The 20,273-nt window shown below is 37.6% G+C and overlaps 1 protein-coding gene across 2 annotated transcripts; it reads right to left on the reverse strand.

The window, feature by feature from the left end:
* Positions 1-485: 485 nt before the first annotated feature.
* On the reverse strand, positions 486-20,151 carry arhgap25 (Rho GTPase activating protein 25). 2 transcript variants are annotated; one of them, XM_055198797.2, is made up of 11 exons: positions 19,607-20,151; positions 13,153-13,352; positions 12,519-12,600; positions 12,234-12,347; positions 10,839-11,043; positions 9,944-10,076; positions 9,782-9,855; positions 9,584-9,705; positions 7,032-7,192; positions 3,876-4,459; positions 486-920 (listed from the first exon to the last, which is right to left on the reverse strand). In XM_055198797.2, exons 1-11 carry the CDS (start codon positions 19,668-19,670, stop codon positions 725-727), a joined length of 1,935 nt encoding a protein of 644 aa, XP_055054772.2. In that variant the 5' UTR covers positions 19,671-20,151; the 3' UTR covers positions 486-724. The 2 variants fall into 2 exon arrangements, with proteins under 2 accessions (XP_055054772.2, XP_055054771.2); XM_055198796.2 differs by having other exon boundaries at positions 12,234-12,365.
* Positions 20,152-20,273: the final 122 nt, after the last annotated feature.

The following is a 20,273-nucleotide window of genomic DNA, read 5'->3' on the forward strand; positions in this document are numbered from 1 at the left end:
TACAGAGGAGTCCAAGATGGCGGCGCTACCGGAAGGTAGCCATCCTCGTTTACAAAGCTTCAAATATGGATATCTCCACAACAACACCCTGCGGATCACCCTCAGAAGGCCGTTTGGATTTATTTTGTGAAGGATGGATGCACACCCCCTGAACCTGAAGGTCGTGGACCCCGCAACTCCACATTAAATCAACCGAAAGATCCAAAACATCCTCCAAAATATCCGAAAATGTGTTTGTCTGAAAAACGATGGACACATGCATCTCGGACAGCCCGGGGGCGAGCAAATCACTGGTTCAACATCATTTCTGGCCGAACTATCCCTTTAAGCGATCTTAAGCACCAGTGGACATGTAGAGACAGTTTTGCTGGTTATTTTTTGATAGTTATCTTTAGAGATCCACCAATCAATACCTTAAAAAATTCACAGGCTGTAATTAAATACTATTTATAAACCTCTTACATACTCAGGCTAATACTGCAATATTCAAAGTTCAAGTTTTTTATTACAGATCAGTCTGAATGTGAAACTGAATAACTAGAGCAAATCTGTAATTTCTGTATGTGTCACATACTGTACCGTATCCATTCAACTGTTGTCACATCATAGGCAGAACTATGAGATGTACATTATAGATGTTATTCAGTGCAGTTCATAGGATCAAGGTGTCCATTAAGATTCGTGAGAAGTTAGGATAAGGACCGGCGCTTTCTTGATGTTGGCACTATGATGGTCCAGTTGTGGGCCTTTTAATGAACCCCTGAATGTTCAGCTGCTCATTGCGTGTAAGAGCTTCATCCCTGCTGCGCTCGGCTTTCCGCAGTAAACTTTCTAATGCAGCTTTGCTGCGTCGCTCTGCCTCTAAAGCTGCCTGCAGCTCTGCCACTGTAGCGACCAGCTCTCTGTTCTTCTCTTGGAGACTGTAAGATTATACACAAATACAAGCAATTAGATATGTTTATACAGTACACTATTGTTTAAAAGTTGCATGTTTTTTAAATGTTTTTTGTGATCTTGAAAATCTTTTAATCTGAAGGTTTTTTGCCTAAATGTTTGAAACTACGTTTGTTGACAAAAAATATAATTGAACCAACACATTAATTTCTTTCATTAGAAAACTAAAGTATTTTTTAATGGATGACTGAATAATGAAGAAAAGGGTTCAATACTGTTGAAAGAGCATTTTAAGGTGAGACCTCAAAAGCAGCTTGATGTGCTGAAAATGTCCAGAGAACTTATTCTGAATCTGGGCAACAGGTGACTTTGAGGTATACATACTATGAGGGTGACTAATTATTTGAAAAGTTAAAAATGTATTATGTCATAGTTTTGATGAGTTTACTATTAATCTAAAAAGTGAAAAAAGGAAAGAATGAATAAGTGTGTTTTTAAAACACGTTATGCCGTGGTCATGCTAGACTTTTTGTTATACTAAAATCTATTCATACATATGCGAATGCTGCAAACCAGAAATGCAAGCTCATGGTAAAAATGTTGCATTTTATGTGGTACAAAATTTAAGCTTAGTGACCTTTGACCTGTAAAGTCGTACAGGATCATGTGAAGACATGTGACCAATAGATGATCTATAACATGCGTGACTTTTTGCGGTGGAGGAAAAAAACAATATCACATAATCCTGTTTTGTAAAATTATATTAAAAACAACAATAGCGGTGTAAGCATGTCAGAATCTATAATGTCCAAATACATTTTTTAGCATGTCATATCATATTGACTAATATTTGCAGAGGTCTGCACAGAAATCTCTTTTAAAGATGGTGTATAAAGGATTTTGCTCATTCACAATTTATACAAATCTTTCCAAATGGATTAAATGACATTGCATTGCTCACCCAGGCTACCTTATATCTTAAATGTTTTATTTAATTAAATAACTGATAAAGTACTAAATTACTATACTATACTATACTATACTACAGTACTATATTTTTGCCCAATATTTACAGCATGCGAAAATCATTGGCAGACTTCGGGGGGCAGGGGGGGCACTGACCCCCAGACCAGAGCCAATTATGATTTGTCTGAGCTATTAATGAAATAGAAATGTAAGAATTTGTCTAATCTTAATATTTAATGGGTAGACTAAGTTACTTAAGGGCAAAATAGTTTATTCATTCATTCAAACTATATTTAAAAACCATAAAGCCACTCTCTCTCTCTCTCTCTCTCTCTCTCTCTCTCTCTCTCTCTCTCTCTCTCTCTCTCTCTCTCTCTCTCTCGCTGATCGGGTTAGGATTCTCCAAATCCTTGATTCAATTACATTTTCCATTCTAAGGTCACGGTTCAATTAGATTCTCGATTTACTATGAGGGTGACTAATCATTTGAAAAGTTACAAATGTGTTATATCATAGTTTTGATGAGTTTACTATTAATCTAAGAAGTGAAAAAAAAGAAAAAACGAATAAGTGTGTTTTTAAAAACTTTTAAAGATAATGTATAAAGGATTTTGCTCATTCACAATTAATACAAATCTATACAAAAGGGATTAAATGACATTGCATTGCTCACCAGGGCTACCTTATATCTTAAATGTTTTATTTTATTAAATAACTGTTAAAGTACTAAAGAACGATACTATACTATACTACTATATTTATTGCCCATAGGCAGACTTCGGTGGGCAGGGGGGCACTGCCCCCCCAGACCAGAGCCAATTATGATTTGTCTGAGCTATTAATGAAATAGAAATGTAAGAATTCATATTTTATTTGTCTAATCTTAATATTTTAATAGTTAGACTAAGTAAATTAAGGGTAAAATTCATTTAAACTATATTTAAAAACCATAAAGCCACTCTCTCTCTTGCTAATTGGCTGTCACGATTCTCCAAATCCTCGATTCGGTTACATTTTCGTCACAATTCGATTCTCGATTTTTACTTTTTTTTAAAAGAACAGGTTGCTTTGTCATTTTTAGACTAGACTTTTATGAAATATAATATCTGACCTTGAACCCAGAGATGCCCTGCCATGTTAGTCATGCTGCCAGTGGAAAAATCTGGTACATGCACATACCTGATAAAATGAAACTTCCTGTCAGTACTTTGCACCTTAAAAACGCGCTTTTATTACCGTCATACGAGATTGTGAGACTATACCCCAATAAGTCATGTTTAAATGCTGTTTTCATAACTCTTAAGCAACTGAAATAAAAACGACCTGGCACTTTCCACTTGGCAAGCAGAGCGGACGTGACGTGGGGGGTGGCAGCATCGACGATTCCATTTTTTAATTCGAAGTTCGAGGTTGTGACTTAATTTCGATCGATTTCGATTTAAAATCCCTTTCTAGCTAATATTTCAAAAGTATTGCACTACTATTGTTCGCCAGTAGCACAAACACAAAACCCACCTATGGTGGGATTTCTCTGCAAATATTAGTCAATATGATATGCTAAAAAATTTATTTGGACATTATAGATTTTGACATGCTTACACCGCTATTGTTGTTTTAATATTATTTTTCAAAACAGAATGCAATATTGTTTTTTCCTCCACCGCAAAAAGTCACGCACATTATAGATCATCTATTGGTCACACATCTTCACATGATCCTATACGACTTTACAGGTCAAAGGTCACTAAGTTTAAATTTTGTAACACAGTAAATGCAACATTTTTACCATGAGCTTGCATTTCTGGTTTGCAGCATTCGCATGTGTATGAATAAATTTTAGAATAAAAAAAATTCTAGCGTGACCACGGCATAACCCACAAAACTATAAGGCCAATACAGTTTTGTATAAAAATGGTTTCAGAACATCCAGTAGTGATGCAACAGGTTAAATGCTTGAAACTTATTCCTAGCATGATCAAAATATCAACAGAGGTACATTTTTACATGGCCCATACCTTTTGATGATGTGTGCTGTGTTTTCCGCTTCCCCTGCATTGCTCTGCTGCAGAGCATTTCCACCGTCTGGCTTCTCTCTTCCCAAATTTGGCACGCTCGCCTCTTTGCTCATCTGTGACTTGGGCAAGGGGCCTGTGCTCTGAACCTGTGCTTTTGGAGCATCTGTCTGTTTCACCACACCATCAGTACCTGTGTTCTCTCGCTCCTTATCTAATTCCGCTTTATCGTTTTCGTTTTTCTGCCCACCAGAAAAGAGCGTCACTTTCTGGAGGTCAAGGATTTTAAAGATGTCCTCTGAGAGCGTCTTTTCGTCGCTCTCGTTAAAGCTCTCCTGAAACCTGCTCCAGCGATCCCAACCCTGTTCACGGCCTGTTTTTACAGTGGGGGGACAGCCCAAGCTGGGTAGAGTTTGCGTCCGCTTTCTGGGGCTGCTGGTCCATGTGTCGGTGATGGGGGAATATGCAGAAGGAGAAGGAGGTGCATCGTCTGACCTGACTTCTGATGGGCACGTGTCTCTGCTTTCATCCTCGGGTGTGTCTGCTTCTTCCTCCTCAGGAGACTCGGAGAGAGACGATACCTCACACTTTGAGAAAAAAGTGGTGTGAACAGATAACAACGAAAGGTGTGAAAGCAACCTATGAAGGTTTCAAGGAAGTGAAACCTTGACTAGCAGTAAATACTGTCAAACCACATGACCCCATTCCAAATAGGGGCATGTTCACACGAAAACGATTGTTTTGAAAATGGGAGTTTTTCCTTTGTGTTTTTGAAGTTTTGAGTGGGCCAATGTAGTTAAAGCATTTCGTGTTTACACTGATCCGCGAAAATGGCACAGATACATGAAAACACAGTATTATGTGTGCCAGGCCAGTAGATGGCAATGTTACATTTTTAAGAAACTATGCATTTGCACACATACGTGTTCTCCTACAGAGCAATAAATAAAAACTACAGTATCAGAACAGAGAAAGCAATGAGCAATTCGCTTAAATAAAAGATGAGGTAGGTTAAAAAAACAAGTGACGCTAGACTATAAAGCGTCAATTTTTTAGAATTTTGGTAAAAACTTTGTAGCACAAACACTGTCCTGTAGGCTGCCATTGCTGTTATGATTGTGGAGTACTTACCAGTAAACCAAACACATAAAATGCATGCGCATTTTGTCATTGTTTTAACAGATTTGTGTTTTCATTGTTTATACAGAAGCATTAGCAGCATTGTTTTTTTGTTTTGTTTTTATTTCAAACTTGCACTTTTTCTTAAAGGGACACTCCACTTTTTTTGAAAATATGCAAATTTTCCATTTTCCCTAGAGTTAAACATTTGATTCTTACCGTTTTGAAATTCATTCAGCTGATCTCTGGGTCTGGCGCTAGCAGTTTTAGCATAGCTTAGCATAATCTATTGAATCTGATTAGACAATTAGCATCACGCCAAAAAATAACCAAAGAGTTTAGATTTTTTTCTTATTTAAAACTTGACTCTTCTGTAGTTACATCGTGTACTAAGACCGACAGAAAATTAAAATTTGTGATTTTCTAGACAGATATGGTTAGGACCTATACTCTCAAACTGGTGTAATAATCAGTGACTTTGCTGATGTAACTAGGGTTGCCAACCGTTCCGTATAATACGGAATCGTCCCGTATTTGACACATAAAATTCTTGTTCCGTATTGAACTGATACGGAACGCAGTTTGTTCCGTATTTTATGAAAATTTATTCAGTGCAAATACATGACAGACACATAGCTTATATGTCAGCCATGAACGAAGACCGCGTCATTTGTATAAGAAAACCCTGACAGTGCGGTAATTTCTCCCTCTGTTTGTCTATGATCAGCGTAGCGTTTTTAACATCTTGCAGCCCCATTGGTCGTTTCAGTCATTGTGATGTCACGTATCATAGCAACGATTACGACAAGTGACAACAGCGGGAAATGTAAAAATGACTGCATCCGAGCAGCCGGCGAAAAAGAAACGAGCACAAAAATATAGAATTGAATGGGAAAATGACTACCCGTGGCTGGAATGCGTGAGGGACAATGAATACAAGGACAAATGTACCATATGCCATCGCGTTTTTTCTGTTTGTCACGGCGGAGTGTGTGATATTAAGCAGCACGCATGAGGAGATAATCACAAGAGGAGCGAAAATCTGCGGGCACAGGATGGAGCAATGTCAAGGTTCATTGTCCGTCAGTCGTATCCAGAGGCTCATATGGTATGTAATTATGTGGATTTTTAAAGCTCAAATATAGTTGATAAGAAAGTGATTATATTAAAAGAGATAGCACAGGTTTCGCTTAACAATCCACATATATCTCTCTCCAGTGCTCTCCCTCTGTTCCCGTGTCCCGCTCCATAATGTGTAAATCATTTCTGATGGGTTTCTTATTAAATACTTATGGATTTAGATAGCTCAAGGTTTAAAAAGGGTGGGGTCTTTGAAGAGGGCGTATTATAAACTTAACAAAAGCATGGTTCATTGTTGGCAAAATGATCATGATAGCCTTTATATTTCACGTCTATGTGGTTCCGTCTTGTATACTTATTAGGCATACTTTGCTATTCATTCAATATTTAGGCCTACGAAATTGTATGAAATATATTTATCTAAATTTATCAATTAGTTTCCACTATTTTCACCAGAAGTCTTCATTTCAGGGGTTATTTTTTTCAAAATTCTCTTCCGTGGGGGCATGTCACCGGACCCAGGCAAACACCCATACCCCCCCCCCCCCGTTCCTTATTTCCATTTCAGAAAGTTGGCAACCCTAGATGTAACATGGCTGCAGCACACTGCATGATGCTAATGGTCTAATCAGATTATATGGATTGTGCTAAGCTATGCTAAAAGTGCTAGCGCCAGACCCAGAGATCAGCTGAATGAATTCCACAATGATAAAAATCAATTGTTTAACTCTAGGGGAGATAGAAAATTAGCTTATTTCCAAATAAAGTGCAGTGTCACTTTAAGTTTTCATTCGCTATGGTTATGTAAACAAGCAGCCAAAATGCATAAAAAGTTTACAGTTTTTGTTTTAAAACTGTGTCAAACGGCCACTAATTCTCAAACCCATGCACATCATGTCATCTTACTAAATAAGTTGCTTGTTTTCTGAAAGCTGCTCTGATAGATGTTGTGATTCGTACCTCAGCAGACTCCCAGCCTACAAAACTGCGAGGGTTACTGGTCTTCTTGCTCTTGTGTTTTTTGCTGGGAAGTGGAGATGGCAGCTTGTCTTTAGATGGTGGAAAGAGCAGCTCGTGGTGTCTGATCATCACCGTCATAACCTTCTGTATCATGGGAGTTCCTGTGTGTGAAGAACAAACAAGAACATGGTTCGTAATTTGATCATGTGCATCACAGGTTTTGTCAAAATAAGTGCCTGCTGCAGACGCGTCTAAAGGGTTTAGGATAAGAGAGATGCTCGCGTTTGCCAGATACTCGCATGATCTCATGCGTAATCAGAGTTTACTGTTAAGGGAGTGTCTTTCGTGTATTTTGTGAACGTGAGCGTCTCTTTTATCATAAATGGTTTTGACGCGTGTGCAGCCAGCAGGCACTTATTTTGACAAAACACGTAATGCACATGGTTCACATGACGCAGCAAACAAATATTTTGAAAACACAAGCACCACACGAAACTCCGAAAACATATTTTGAATTTGCAGCCCTCGGATGAGCATCACAAGTCGCAACTGATATATATATATATATTTGAGCTCCTCAAATTATATATATATATATATATATATAATTTGAGGAGCTCAGATGCTAAAGTCTCTAAACGCCACCTTTGTCAAAAAATAGATAATGTGATTACCCGAATGCTCTCTGCATATACTATGCATTTATCAAATATTTAAATCTGCTTAATTCAGGCCTTTGGTGATTCAAGAATACCGGTTTGTTGGCATAATCCATTAAAAGCCTAAAAAAGCTAATTTACAAAAAATAAACCTTACAAGGTTTTGCATCTGAGCTCTTCATACACTTACATAACATTTACATTAATGCATTTGGCAGATTCTTTTATCCAAAGCAATTTGTGCATTTAAAGGGGACATGTCATAAAAATCTGACTTTCTCCATGTTTAAGTGCTATAACTGGGTCCCCAGTGTAGAGTTCTCAACGGGCCTGAAAATTACAACCCGACCCAACCCGGCCCGTGGCCGGACCCGATGTAACCCGACACATCAATGTGAATGATCTGTCCGAACCCGACCCGCGGCCCGACGCTTTTTTTTCTCATACATGTAGGCTAATTATCATGACCAGCAGAAGGGAATTCAAATCAACCTTTAATATTCGTGCCTTTTAACAATACAAACAACTGAAACAATAAACTTTAAACTTTACACTGGGGGCTACATAAATATGCCTTAAATAAAAATCAAACAATAATAAATAAAAATACCTCAAACATGTACGCAGCAGCGGCTTCTACTCCTGTAGTAGCAAGAAACGGTGAATTCACCTGCGGCAAGTTTACTTTTCTGCAACTCTTCTGCTCCAGGCAACAGGGGTGCACGCAGTGATATCAATAAGCTCCGGGGCGGATCCGCAACGGATCCGCTCCGAAGCCGGCAGCTCCGGTCTGGATCCGTTGCTGATCAGCCCTGGAGCTTACTGCTGTCCCCCGCCCCATCTCTGTGATGCACGTTGCACGCAGCAGCCAGACCAGACTTTCTTTACCGTGAACAGCAGTGATGATTAATAATTTTTTTCAAGGAGCGTAAAAGATTAAGCCCGAGGTCCGACCCGACTCATTTGCTTATATTTTTTACCCAACCCGTCGAGAACTCTACCCCAGTGCTTCTATTAACTTAGAAAAAAAAGAAAAATAACAACCCAGTAACTTAGTTTTGGTAAACTATTCTCTGCAAGCATGTGAAAAAATAGGTCATTTAAATTTGGCTTCCCTTGTGATGTCAGAAGGGTGTGTGTTCCAACAATTAAACTACTGTGCGTGGATAATATCTATTATAGCCATTATTATGTCATTATCTATACCTCAACGGATATAGCAAGGCATTAACAATCCAAGTCATTGGTTCAATACTCATAAAATACATCTAAATGTAATACATAATGTAAATAAAATAAATGTAAATTTACATTTACATGATCTCCATAGAAAAGTGGAAGTGGTGGCCAGGACTTCTCTTCTGAGGGGCAGGAATTTAAAATATGTGTTCGGTGCGTCATGTAAACCTATGTGCATCATGTGTCATGTCAAATACATGCTTGCTGCACACGCGTCCAAAGGGTTTATGATAAAAGAGACAATCATGTTCACAAAATACTCGCAAGACACTCACTTAACACTAATCTCTGATTAGATTAAACATGATATTAAACGGTTATCTGGCACAGTCTCTTTTATCATAAACCCATTCGAAGCGTCTGCAGCAAACACATATTTTGACATGACAAGCCACACACATGACAAGCTAAATACATTTTTTAAAAGTGACTTAGAAAAAGAAGTCACTGGCCCCCATTCAAAAAGGGTATGAACTTTATCACAATTAAAATCCCTCTGAAGCAGATGGTAGGTGTTTTGCAACAGTGGCTCCTTGTGGAGATCAAGCAAAAGTTTTCAGCCCTGACCCTTACTGACCACTACACAACACCACCCCTTAAAAAAACTTTTCATTGCTAAATATTAAAATCATCTAACATAACAAAACAACTGACCCTTCATCATACTGAAAGCGTCCTCCACCTGAGGTTTGAATAGGTTAACTCCCATCACTGTGGCCAGATTCTCCACACTCATTTTATTCACCTTTGAATTCCTCTGGACCTCAAAAAGAAATCTGGAATAACAAAAAAATGTTCAATAAGCTTGTTTTTAACTGTTCTGTTTTGCACATATCAGTGTCTGATTTTTACCTGCAGATATAACTCAACAGGTTGTAGTTCACTTTCGGCAGAAGACTGATCTGTTTCTCCAGTTTCTCTTTGCCCTATGACAGATCAGATTGTAATCAACAGGAAGTCAAAGAGTGATTACTCATCTGATACCTGTCTTTGTAAATGTGGTTTGGTTCTCACTGCTGCAGTTGCTGCATCCAGCATCAATGTGCTGTCCAGGAAATCCTGATACTGAGTCCAGGGCACGACAGGCTCAGGAAGCTCTCTGAGATACAGCTTGAGTAAGGACGCCACCGTGTGGACATCTGTGTCACTGCAGATCGGAAGGTGCAAAATATAAACTTGACACTCATTAAAGTCACAATCTAATCATTTTGATCTTAGTTAGAGATGTTTGTTAGTGTTTCAGTAAAAATGCATGTGACATTCGTGCATCTGTTCATGAGTTTGTGTGTTAAGTAATGGCAAGATCTCTTTCAGTCAGGACAGGATGTGGCTCAGCCGCACATCAACTATGTGTACCAGGTTCCTCTGAAATATTGTGCTTTTGTATCTCTCTCTCTCTCTTTCTCGCTCGCTCTATCTCTCAACTCAGACTTTCTAGGTCAAACCCTTTTACCTACGTTACTTCCTTTAAAAAGCTGTGTGATTCACCATAAATGGTCATGCACAGTGCGGTTATCCACATTAAAACCTTCTTCGTGTGTACACTGCAAAAATAGAGGCTTGAAAACCAATTGTTGTCTGGCTCAAGCGTGAAATAATTTCGCTTGTGAAAGATGATCTTGATTATTGGTCGCTTATCATTTAGCAGATACTTTTACTCTGAAGCTAATCTATAATGTGGCATGCATTTACTAGGAAAAAAACATCATGTTTTTTCAGATGCTTTACAATCTTAATGCCATTTTAGACCTTCCTATACATTTATCAGAATGGTACCAAAGTAACATGGTTTTATATTAACACCATATAACATTATTGTACACTTTTTAGTTAAGGATGTGCCTGAACCCCTGTTTTAACTACTACATCCCAGTGCTTTTCTCACAGATCCACAGGTGGGAATGTTTACCTGGGGAATGACGGTCTCTCTCCGGCATCAAAGGCTTCTCTGAACTGCTTCACCTGGTTGTCCTGACCCGGTAAGCGAAAGATGCCCTCCTCATGCAGACCATGCACCCGGATAAATTCTGCACACTTCTCAACCAAGATGGGCACCAGGTGTGGTCCGAATTTCTTTTCGTACTCCATGATGTCTGGGAGACTCTTTCCAAATACTTTGAAAGAGAAACATGACTAATTGATTACTGAAATATAATATTTATTATATATTCTATAAGCTATAGCGTTCCTAAAACTTAATATGTAGAGCATTGCGTTAGCATTGTTTTGGACAGTGGCGGCCGGTGACTTTTTTTGAGGGCACTCCATGCGAAATTCATCACAACATGTCATGTGTGTGGTTCCTTTTTTTTAAATATGTGTTCTGCGCGTTGAGTTATCATGTGCATCACTTGTCTTGTCAAAATAAGTGCCTGCTGCAGACACGTCTAAAGGGTTTATGATAAAAGAAACGCTTGCGTTTGCCAAATACTCGCATAATCTCATACGTAATCAGAGTTTACTGTTAAAGGTGCAGTGTGTAATTTTTAGATGGATCTCTTGACAGAAATGAAAAATAATATACAAAACTATATTATTAGGGGTGTATAAAGACCTTTTCATAATGAACCGTTATGTTTTTATTACCTTACAATGAGACTTTTTATCTACATACACAGAGGGTCCTCTTACGTGGAAGTCACCATTTTGTGACGCCATGTTTCTACAGAAGCCCTTAACGGACAAACTTTTTTACTAAGTTGTCTCCGACGATGACATGTTTTTCCGGTGGCGGCTACCGTAGCTTCTCTATGCGTTTCAAACGCAAGGGGTAAGCAGTGGACTGAGCCGTTGGTTGCAATTCGTAACCTCACCACTATGTGCTGCTAAAATGTACACACTGCAACTTTAAGGGAGTGTCTTGCGTGTATTTTGTGAACGTGAGCGTCTGTTTAATCATAAACGGTTTTGACGCATGTGCAGCAGGGACTTATTTTGACAAAACACGTGATGCACATGGTTCACATGATGCAACAAACACATTTTTTGAAAACACGAGCAACACACGACACTCCATAACACTTATTTTGAATTTGCGCCCCTCAGATGCAGTCAAATCTCTCTAAATAGACTTTTATAAATCTATAGAAATATTCAATGAATTACAGTGGTGAATAATAATGAAATAATTGTGAACAATGCAAATTTTTTTATTAGTTGGCATTCACAAAATCTCAACATCGAAGACTCTTAGACTGCTTAGAAATACGAATGATAAAGATTTAGTGAAACCCCTCCCAACCCACGCAAAAAAAGAGAGAATGCCTATTTTATTAATAGTATGTTTATATGACATCAGTAGTACCTTCACTAGATCGTGATGCAATGGCCTTGCGAATGGAGCGCACCCACTCCTCCATCTCACTTTGACTGGTCGCCATGAGAACATAGACATCCCGCTCCCGATCTGTACTGCCACCTGCAGCACCAGAGACAACTGATTTTACTGTGACTTTAAATGTAAAATAGATATTTTAAACCAAACATTGTTTTGTTACATGTATAGCCCCTTTACTTGTTTAGATCATACTCACTGATAATGCAAACAGCTATCCCATGTTTATTATGATGTAAAAAGACACAATCTCACCTGGCACGATCTCAAACAGGAATTTATCATCTGCATTCGACGGCAGCTCATTTACTTGGCACGAGAACAAAGGGATGGTACCCTGCGGTGAGAATCACACATTATGGGCAGAAAATAAAGGCAAAAGGTGAATTTTTAAGATCATTTGCATAAACATCTCAGTGTCAATGTCATTGGTTATTAATCGTTTGAGAAACGATTGATGTCATACAGTACAGTAGGGTCTAAAAATGTATGACCATTGAATATATGCCTTTAGAAATAGATGCAAAAAAAATGAAAGCAAAACATTTGAAATTAAAATACTGCACTATTTTAAGTCACTTAGATACTATAAGCCATAAGTTTTGAAAGTTTACAGCGTGCAAGTACCAAACCAAGTAAAACCTGGTGTTTTAGTGTTTTTACTCAAATATTTGTAATGAAGAATGTATTTTTTAATCATTTTTAATTAGAAAGATGCAATCTAAAAGCATAGTGGCCTTCTTTGGGCCCAAATGTATTTGACAGCCAGACACAAAATAGGTAAATAAGTCAGACACAAAAATAGATAAATAGATTATATTCATAAACATACAAAAATCTAAAGCCTTCTACATAACATTTATATCGCTTGTATGTCTTTGTCTCATACCTGAAGAGCACTCTCTTTGTCATCTTTGTGGTAAGTGAGGACGTTTCCTCTCAAGACAAAGAAGCGCAGCTGCCAGTTCTTCACGAACGATCTCTGCTTCTTCAGCCAGCCCGTCTTTAGAGGTTTCTCCATTGATTTCCTAAAACCAGTGTGAGTGGATCCAGGGCTTCCTTCCCCTGGCATAACACTCTTGGATCGAGCTGAGTGAATAAACGATAACAAGCAGACAGAAACTAAGACAGAAACTCGCACAAGAGCCCGCGACCATTGTGCCGCGTGAAAATGAAATTACCCATCACCCAAATTTTAGCGAGTTTATTTTTAATGCATGAAAATGTCATGTGGTGATCTGAATGGTAACAGACCCCAGCAGTTTCCTGCATGGCAAAGACTCATCTGATTGGTCGTGAATGTACTACTGTCAGATTAAAGGTCCTTATGTGACTTTAAAGTAGTCGGAAAGTGAAATGAAACAGTTTTATGCGCTTTCTTTCCTGCTGTGCTAAGTGATGATCAGCAGGTCAAATGATTATAATGGCTCATTGACTCATTCTCAACTTGGCATAGGAACTGAAACAGCATCTAGAAAGCTGAACTTTGTAATTTAGATGGGTTAGTGGAGTTTGCAGTTATATTTGTTTTAACCACTTGTTAAAGTTTTTTTTTTTTTTACATTTTTATCGGAATTTTTATTCATGCAAATGCATTTATCGGAAGCAACTTACAAACAGTGCATTACAAAGTATACATTTTATCAGTATGTATGTATGTATGCTTGGATACCCATGATCAGAGTTGGGGAAATTTACCTTTAAAAAGAAAATGCATTACAATATTAAGTCCCAAAAAAGTAACTAATTGCGTTACTTAGTTACTTTTCATGGAAAGTAATGCTTACATTACTTTTGCATTACTTTTTCTTGGCTGAGGCTTGATTTTTTCAGGCCTTGCATGTTTTTTTATGACCGAAATGTTCTGCATTCAGAAATTGCATATTTCATCACAAAAATGTTGAGCTCTGGCCCGCTATCTCAGTTTCTGACTCAAACTGTTCCCACACAAGCGTGTACGCATAAAGTGCATAACGTGACTACGTTTAGTTTAATTCAGTACATTTTTTTAATCTAATTAATTAAACTAAAAAAGTAACTTGCATTACTTTTTTAAAAAAGTAACTCAAAGGTACATTTAAAAAGTAATGCGTTACTTTACTCGTCAGTTCAGAAAAGTAATATTATTACGTAATGCACGTTACTTGTAATGCGTTACCCCCAACACTGCCCATGACCTAGGTTCTACCCAGGTGCTAAACGAACACTTTCATATTATAAAATATTATTTTGGATCAATTTTACCATTTTTAAAATTATAAAATATTGATTAGAAAATCCTCTTTTTTAATGGTGGTCTTCCTGAGCTTCCTGAGCTTGGGATGACTAAAAAGTAGAGAATACCCATTTGTGAAAGTGCTACACAAAAAAATGCTACGTTATTTTAAACCCAGTGGTGGGTCAAAAAGGGACAAACCCAACCCGCTTGGTTAAAGGAGTAGTCCACTTTATAGATGGGGTCCATTGACTTACCATAGTATTTTTTTCCTACTATAATAGGTCAGTGGACCCCATCTTTAAAGTGGACTACTCATTTAATTTAACCTATCCTGAGTTGTTTCAACCCATTATGCTGGGTTGTTTAAACCCATTGTTAGGTCAGATATATTTGGTATGTGTTAATTTAACCTTAACGGCTGGGTTTGTCCCTTTCTGACCCAAAGGTGGGTTGAAAATAACCCAGCATTTTAAGCAAAGGTAGGGTATGACTTGTACTTGATCTTTATCTTTATCCATCACTACAATCTGTTTCATATGAGCACCCACCACTAAAGCTACATTAAAGGTGCAGTGTGTAATTTTTAAAAGGATCTCTTGACAGAAATGCAAAATGATATACAAAACTATATTATCAGTGGTGTATAAAGACCTTTTTATATTAAACTCTTATGTTTTTATTACCTTAGAATGAGACGTTTTTATCTCTATACACCGAGGGTCCCCTTACATGGATGTCGCCATTTTGTGCCACCATGTCAGAAGCACTTAATGGACAAACTATTTCCGGCGGCGGCTACTGTAGCTTCTCTATGCGTTTCAAAAGTAAGGGGTTAGCAGTGGACTGAGCCGTTGGTTGCAATTCGCAACCTTACCACTAGATGCTGCTAAAATTTACACACTGCACCTTTAACGCAATTGGCAGATGTTTCATCCAAAGCGATTTATACACTGCATTCTGTCTATACATTTTATATATTACCTGTGGGATCGAACCTATGACCTTTGTGCTGTTAGCGCAATACTCTACTAAGTAAACTACAGGAACACTTTACAGTTACAGTACATGTATTATAGTGCAATTAAAGCATGCACTCTTTGACTTGCAGTTGACAAGAGATGGCGTCGAAAAGATTGAGCAGCTTGAAGCCTTTTTGTTTAATTCACTGCAACTCATTGAGTTGAAAGGAAAGGGCCGAAGAGAGGGAACTTTCCGGGTAAGATAAACAGGAAGTTACTGCCTCATCAGCCACAGGAAGTAGCGTTTTTGAAAGATCTCCACCTAACGTCAGTCTCTTTGGTCTATTTTGAGAACTACATCTTCCCTGATGGAGAGCACGGCTCTCCTGGACCACAGGCCCACACACACTGCTCAGCTTCAGACCTCACCCATTTCTATGACACACGTTGGGATCAGGGGAGCTTTGATTGTGGTGAGGGGAACGCCGAATGTTCAGAGTTCCCATGAATTAGCAGCAAGATCACATCAGAGACGCAGAAAGTGGTTTGTGTCAAGCGTGGCAGTTTTGCGTCAGGCTTTAGGTGTAAACGTGTGAATGCTCAGTGGCTCACACCCAGCAGAATACTACTACAGTACAGTACTTAACATTTCCTTGTAACCAATACCATTTAAGAGGTTAAGGGTCACTTGAGTGAATTGATTCACTTGACCTTTCAACATATGAATTATTTTCATTACAAAACAAATTTTTTATTTAATTATAATGTTTATAAATGAAATGACTAAGTAATAAAGGAAAAGCAGCCAATAACAGCCTAGAATATATAGGATCTCATTTAATACAACAACATGCAAAGGTAATACTTCAAGTTAGCTGATGAAATGTCAAGAAAACATTTCTGCAAATTCTAAGAAAAGGCTGACTAATACGAAGACGCTAAATAACACTTTTTGTCACAACATAACCTACAATGTTAAAAATGTTAAAATGGTTGGGTACCCTTTAAAACTGTCCTATGTATTTAGGTTCAGATATATAGGGGTCAATGACAAAATAGGGTCCTATAAATCTTTTTAAAATAGATGTAATGCATTTTTTGAGTCAGGAACAATGTGTTTAAAAACTTTTGTTTATTGAACATTTCAGTAGCCTAATACGTTTTAATGCATTCATGTCGATTGTTTGTTTATTTGATAGTGGCATTTAAAATTTCTGAAAATATTTAATAACAACTTATAAAGAGATATAAGATTATATAAGATTTGAGAACTATACATTGAAAACAAAATAAAAAAGTATAATAACAATAATAGACAACCTTAGTTTGCATTCATCGAAACTACATTTTTATTTCTTAGGGGTCTTCATTGCAGTTGCACCTTTTGACTTTCTGGTTGCGCCACCTGACCTCTGCAGTAAATTTATGTTATGTTTTGCCTGTGATATCAAATTCATAAAAATACTTTTTAAATACAATTAAAATGTGTTAAAGGTCACGTTATTTCTAATCCCATTTTTTAAACCCTAGTTAGTGTGTAATGTTGCTAATAGCATAAATAATACCTGTAAAATGATAAAGCTCAAAGTTCACTGCCAGGCGATATATTTGCTTTAACAGAATTCGCCATTTCAAAACCTACAGCAAACAGCCGGTTTGGACTACAGCCCTCTACTTCCTGTTTTAATGATGTCAGTAGAACAGTTTTTCGACTAAACTCCGCCTACAGGAATATGTCAGTCGCCAGCTAAGCTAACGGAAAGCTAAGCTGGTATCAAATCACAACACACTAAACAAACCACACAATCAGAACTCGTTTCGTATTTCTGAAGGAGGGACTTCATGTTCTAAGGAAGACATCAGCCTGTTTTAGGACAGTGAAAACAGTGGTATAGAGATAGGTAAATTGTGTAAAAAATAATGTGGTTTTTACATGTGAAACATGAACACATGTTATACTGCACACTGTAAACACAATCAAAGCTTCAAGAACACAAGAAGAACGGGACCTTTAATGTAAATTTTTTATTTCTTAGGGGAATTCATAGCGGTTGCACCCTTTGACTTTCTGGTTGCACCACCTGACCTCTGCACTAAATGTATGTTTAACAGATTTCTGCTTGGATGCTGGTAAGCTTTTGCCTGTGATGTTAAATTCATAAAATACTTTTTAAATAAAATTAAAATGTGTTTGTTAAACTAGAAAAAATGGTATTTTATCAATGGTTGCACCACCTGACACAGGAGTACTAGAATCAGAAGAGCTTTTATTGGCAGGTATGTTTACACATACGAGCAATTTGTTTTAGTGACAGAATGTAATTTTGTTTTATTTTAAGTATTTGAGAGAAAACTTTTCATTCAGCCATAAAAACCACTTGGGGTTCACTGGTTGATGTGATATCATGTTTACGGTTAATACATGTTAACTTGTAAAGACCCACGGTGCGGTTGTACTACCTTGAGAACATCCAAAAAAGTTTTATGATTATCCTAACATCCCAACAACTACTGATATTTGTGAAATGTCTGTATAGGAAAGGTTTCGAACATAAAATACTGCCAAAGTATCTTATTTTTAAGTATTTAAACACCAAGGTTACCAAAACAAAAAATAATATTTACAATTAAAAAAATACTAAAAATGTAGTTTGGGGAAGGCAGAATTTTCAGAGTTCCAGTAAAATAGAAACAAGACCAAATCAGAAATGCAGAAATGACATACTATATGTAAATTTAGGTCATCACACAACCTTTATTTTGTCCCAGGAAACTGCTGAGATTACGCTTTAAAAATGCTGGGTTGTTTTCACCCATTGTTGGCTCTCTCAAATACTGAAAATAAAACTAATGTAGCCTAATGGGCTGTACCCATTACATTCTGTCACCAAAACAAATTCCTTGTATGTGTAAACATACCTGGCAATAAAAGCTCTTCTGATTCTGACCCCTGTGTCAGGTGGTACAACCAACAGTTCGGTTTGTGACCTTTCATCCCAACGCTGGTATAAAAATAGCCAGGCATTTTTTATTGTATGATAACCAATGTCTTTAAATCTGATATATTGAAATGTTAAAATTAAAACACATTTCTGCATAGGTTGCATGCATGCACCAAATGCTGTTTAACATAAAACAGTTTGCAGTTTACTACCAATGCCAAGAATGAATGTGCCTTCCTGCCTTCAGCATTTGAAGACTGCACACAGAGGAAATCACAAATGCTTTACATCTCCACCAGACATGCAGATGATCCAGATATCACCATTAAACTGTCACTGTTAAAGCTTAATGTGTGCACATGATATATTACAGCATTTAAATGCTTGTATCTATAGCAGAGGTCTTCATTCTTTTTAAGGCCAAGGACCCATAATGGATAGAGAGAATAGCAGAGCACATGTATTGAATTTAGACTGGATTTACATACTTTGTTATGATGGTTACGCTACATAGATACAGTACATTACATTAAAATAATCACTTTTGGTTAACACAGTCACATACTGTTAACATGCCATTTTAAATTTACTGAATAGATTTTAATGTAGGAACTTCATGCTTTTTGTTTTAATTGTGTTCATTATTAGTGCATTTTTGTTTGATGGCTAATATAATTTTTAATAACTATATTTGAAGGAGACTCACTCAGTTGAAGACCAATGCTTTATAGTATGTTAACAGGTATTATGAAACATATCATTTTGTAGATATAATATTTACTATCGTTTTACTATAAAACCCCCAAAGAACAAGGAATAATTGTCAAACATGTATAAATTAGAAGTCTCGCATAATGCTTACATGAATTGTGTAGCCTTAGGGTACAATCTGTACCCTCACTGTCAACAATGTTTACAACTACTGTTTTGTACTTTAATGTTTTGTACATTACAGACTGATGCCAGCATCTGTATCATTACATCTTAGTCAATTTAATTTCATATAAAACACAACCATCCCTAGGCCACACACGCGCGCGCGCACACACACACACACACACATACAAAACACAGTCAGTCAGTCAGTCAGTCCCATCTAACCTCAGATCCTGATAGGCCTGTTGTGCCGATGCCAAATACAATTACACACATAAATGTGTGTCAAATAACAGAATAGAAAGTAAGCTAGTGGTCACACACACAAACACAAACAGTGGTACTCACCTATCCTGGCAGTTTCAGCTCTGAGGGTGCTGAAGTCCCAGTTTCGAGGTAGTCTTAAAGACATTTCTTTATAAAATGAAGAAATCAAACACGCGCGGACACACTCGCACACATTCTCTCTTTCAAGGGCACCCACAACAAATTGTGTATTCTTAAGAGTTCATTCTTTACAGTCAGCTTTCTACTTCCTTCTTCCTCTGATCTGATTCGTCTTTTTTTGACACTTCCAAACACGTTGTATCTTGCCCCTCCGCTTGCCTGCCGCTCAGAGAATTTGTATCACCAAACCGACACTTATTTAAAACCCCTTCAGTCCAGATGGTTTGTCAGACCGTAAAGCCACGGTTAGGTGGAGTAGAGCAACGCTGTTGTCACCCCTCGCGCCCGCAGCCTTCATGTGCTGAGGAAGTGAGTGGCAGTCTTAAGACAGCCACAAAAAATGATTGAAGAGATGAACTTTCGTGCAGGCAAAAATGTAGACGACAATCTTGCAGATCGAAAGGGACCAACTTTTCAAAGACGTGTCATCGTTCTCTTGAAAAGATGCAGGGCTGTGACGTTTGCATTGCTTGGTCCCAAAGCAGTCCTGTGCAACAAGGTTACACGCAAAAAATGAAACATAACAGTTCTGTAAAATTAAACCCATTGCATATTACATAAAAAGGAA

This window comes from Misgurnus anguillicaudatus, chromosome 22 (genome assembly GCF_027580225.2).
Source record: "Misgurnus anguillicaudatus chromosome 22, ASM2758022v2, whole genome shotgun sequence".
Classification (NCBI taxonomy): Eukaryota; Metazoa; Chordata; class Actinopteri; order Cypriniformes; family Cobitidae; genus Misgurnus; species Misgurnus anguillicaudatus.

Bases quoted from the DNA above. Each gene is read 5' to 3' on its own strand.
- arhgap25 (XM_055198796.2), bottom strand. From the start codon at position 19,670: ATGTCTTTAAGACTACCTCGAAACTGGGACTTCAGCACCCTCAGAGCT. The intron at 12,366-12,518 runs GTGAGATTGTGT...CAGTAAAATCAG, and splicing joins CCTGTTTGAGATCGTGCCAG to TTGTCTCTGGTGCTGCAGGT. The intron at 4,460-7,031 runs GTACGAATCACA...TTTTTCTCAAAG, and splicing joins TAGGCTGGGAGTCTGCTGAG to TGTGAGGTATCGTCTCTCTC.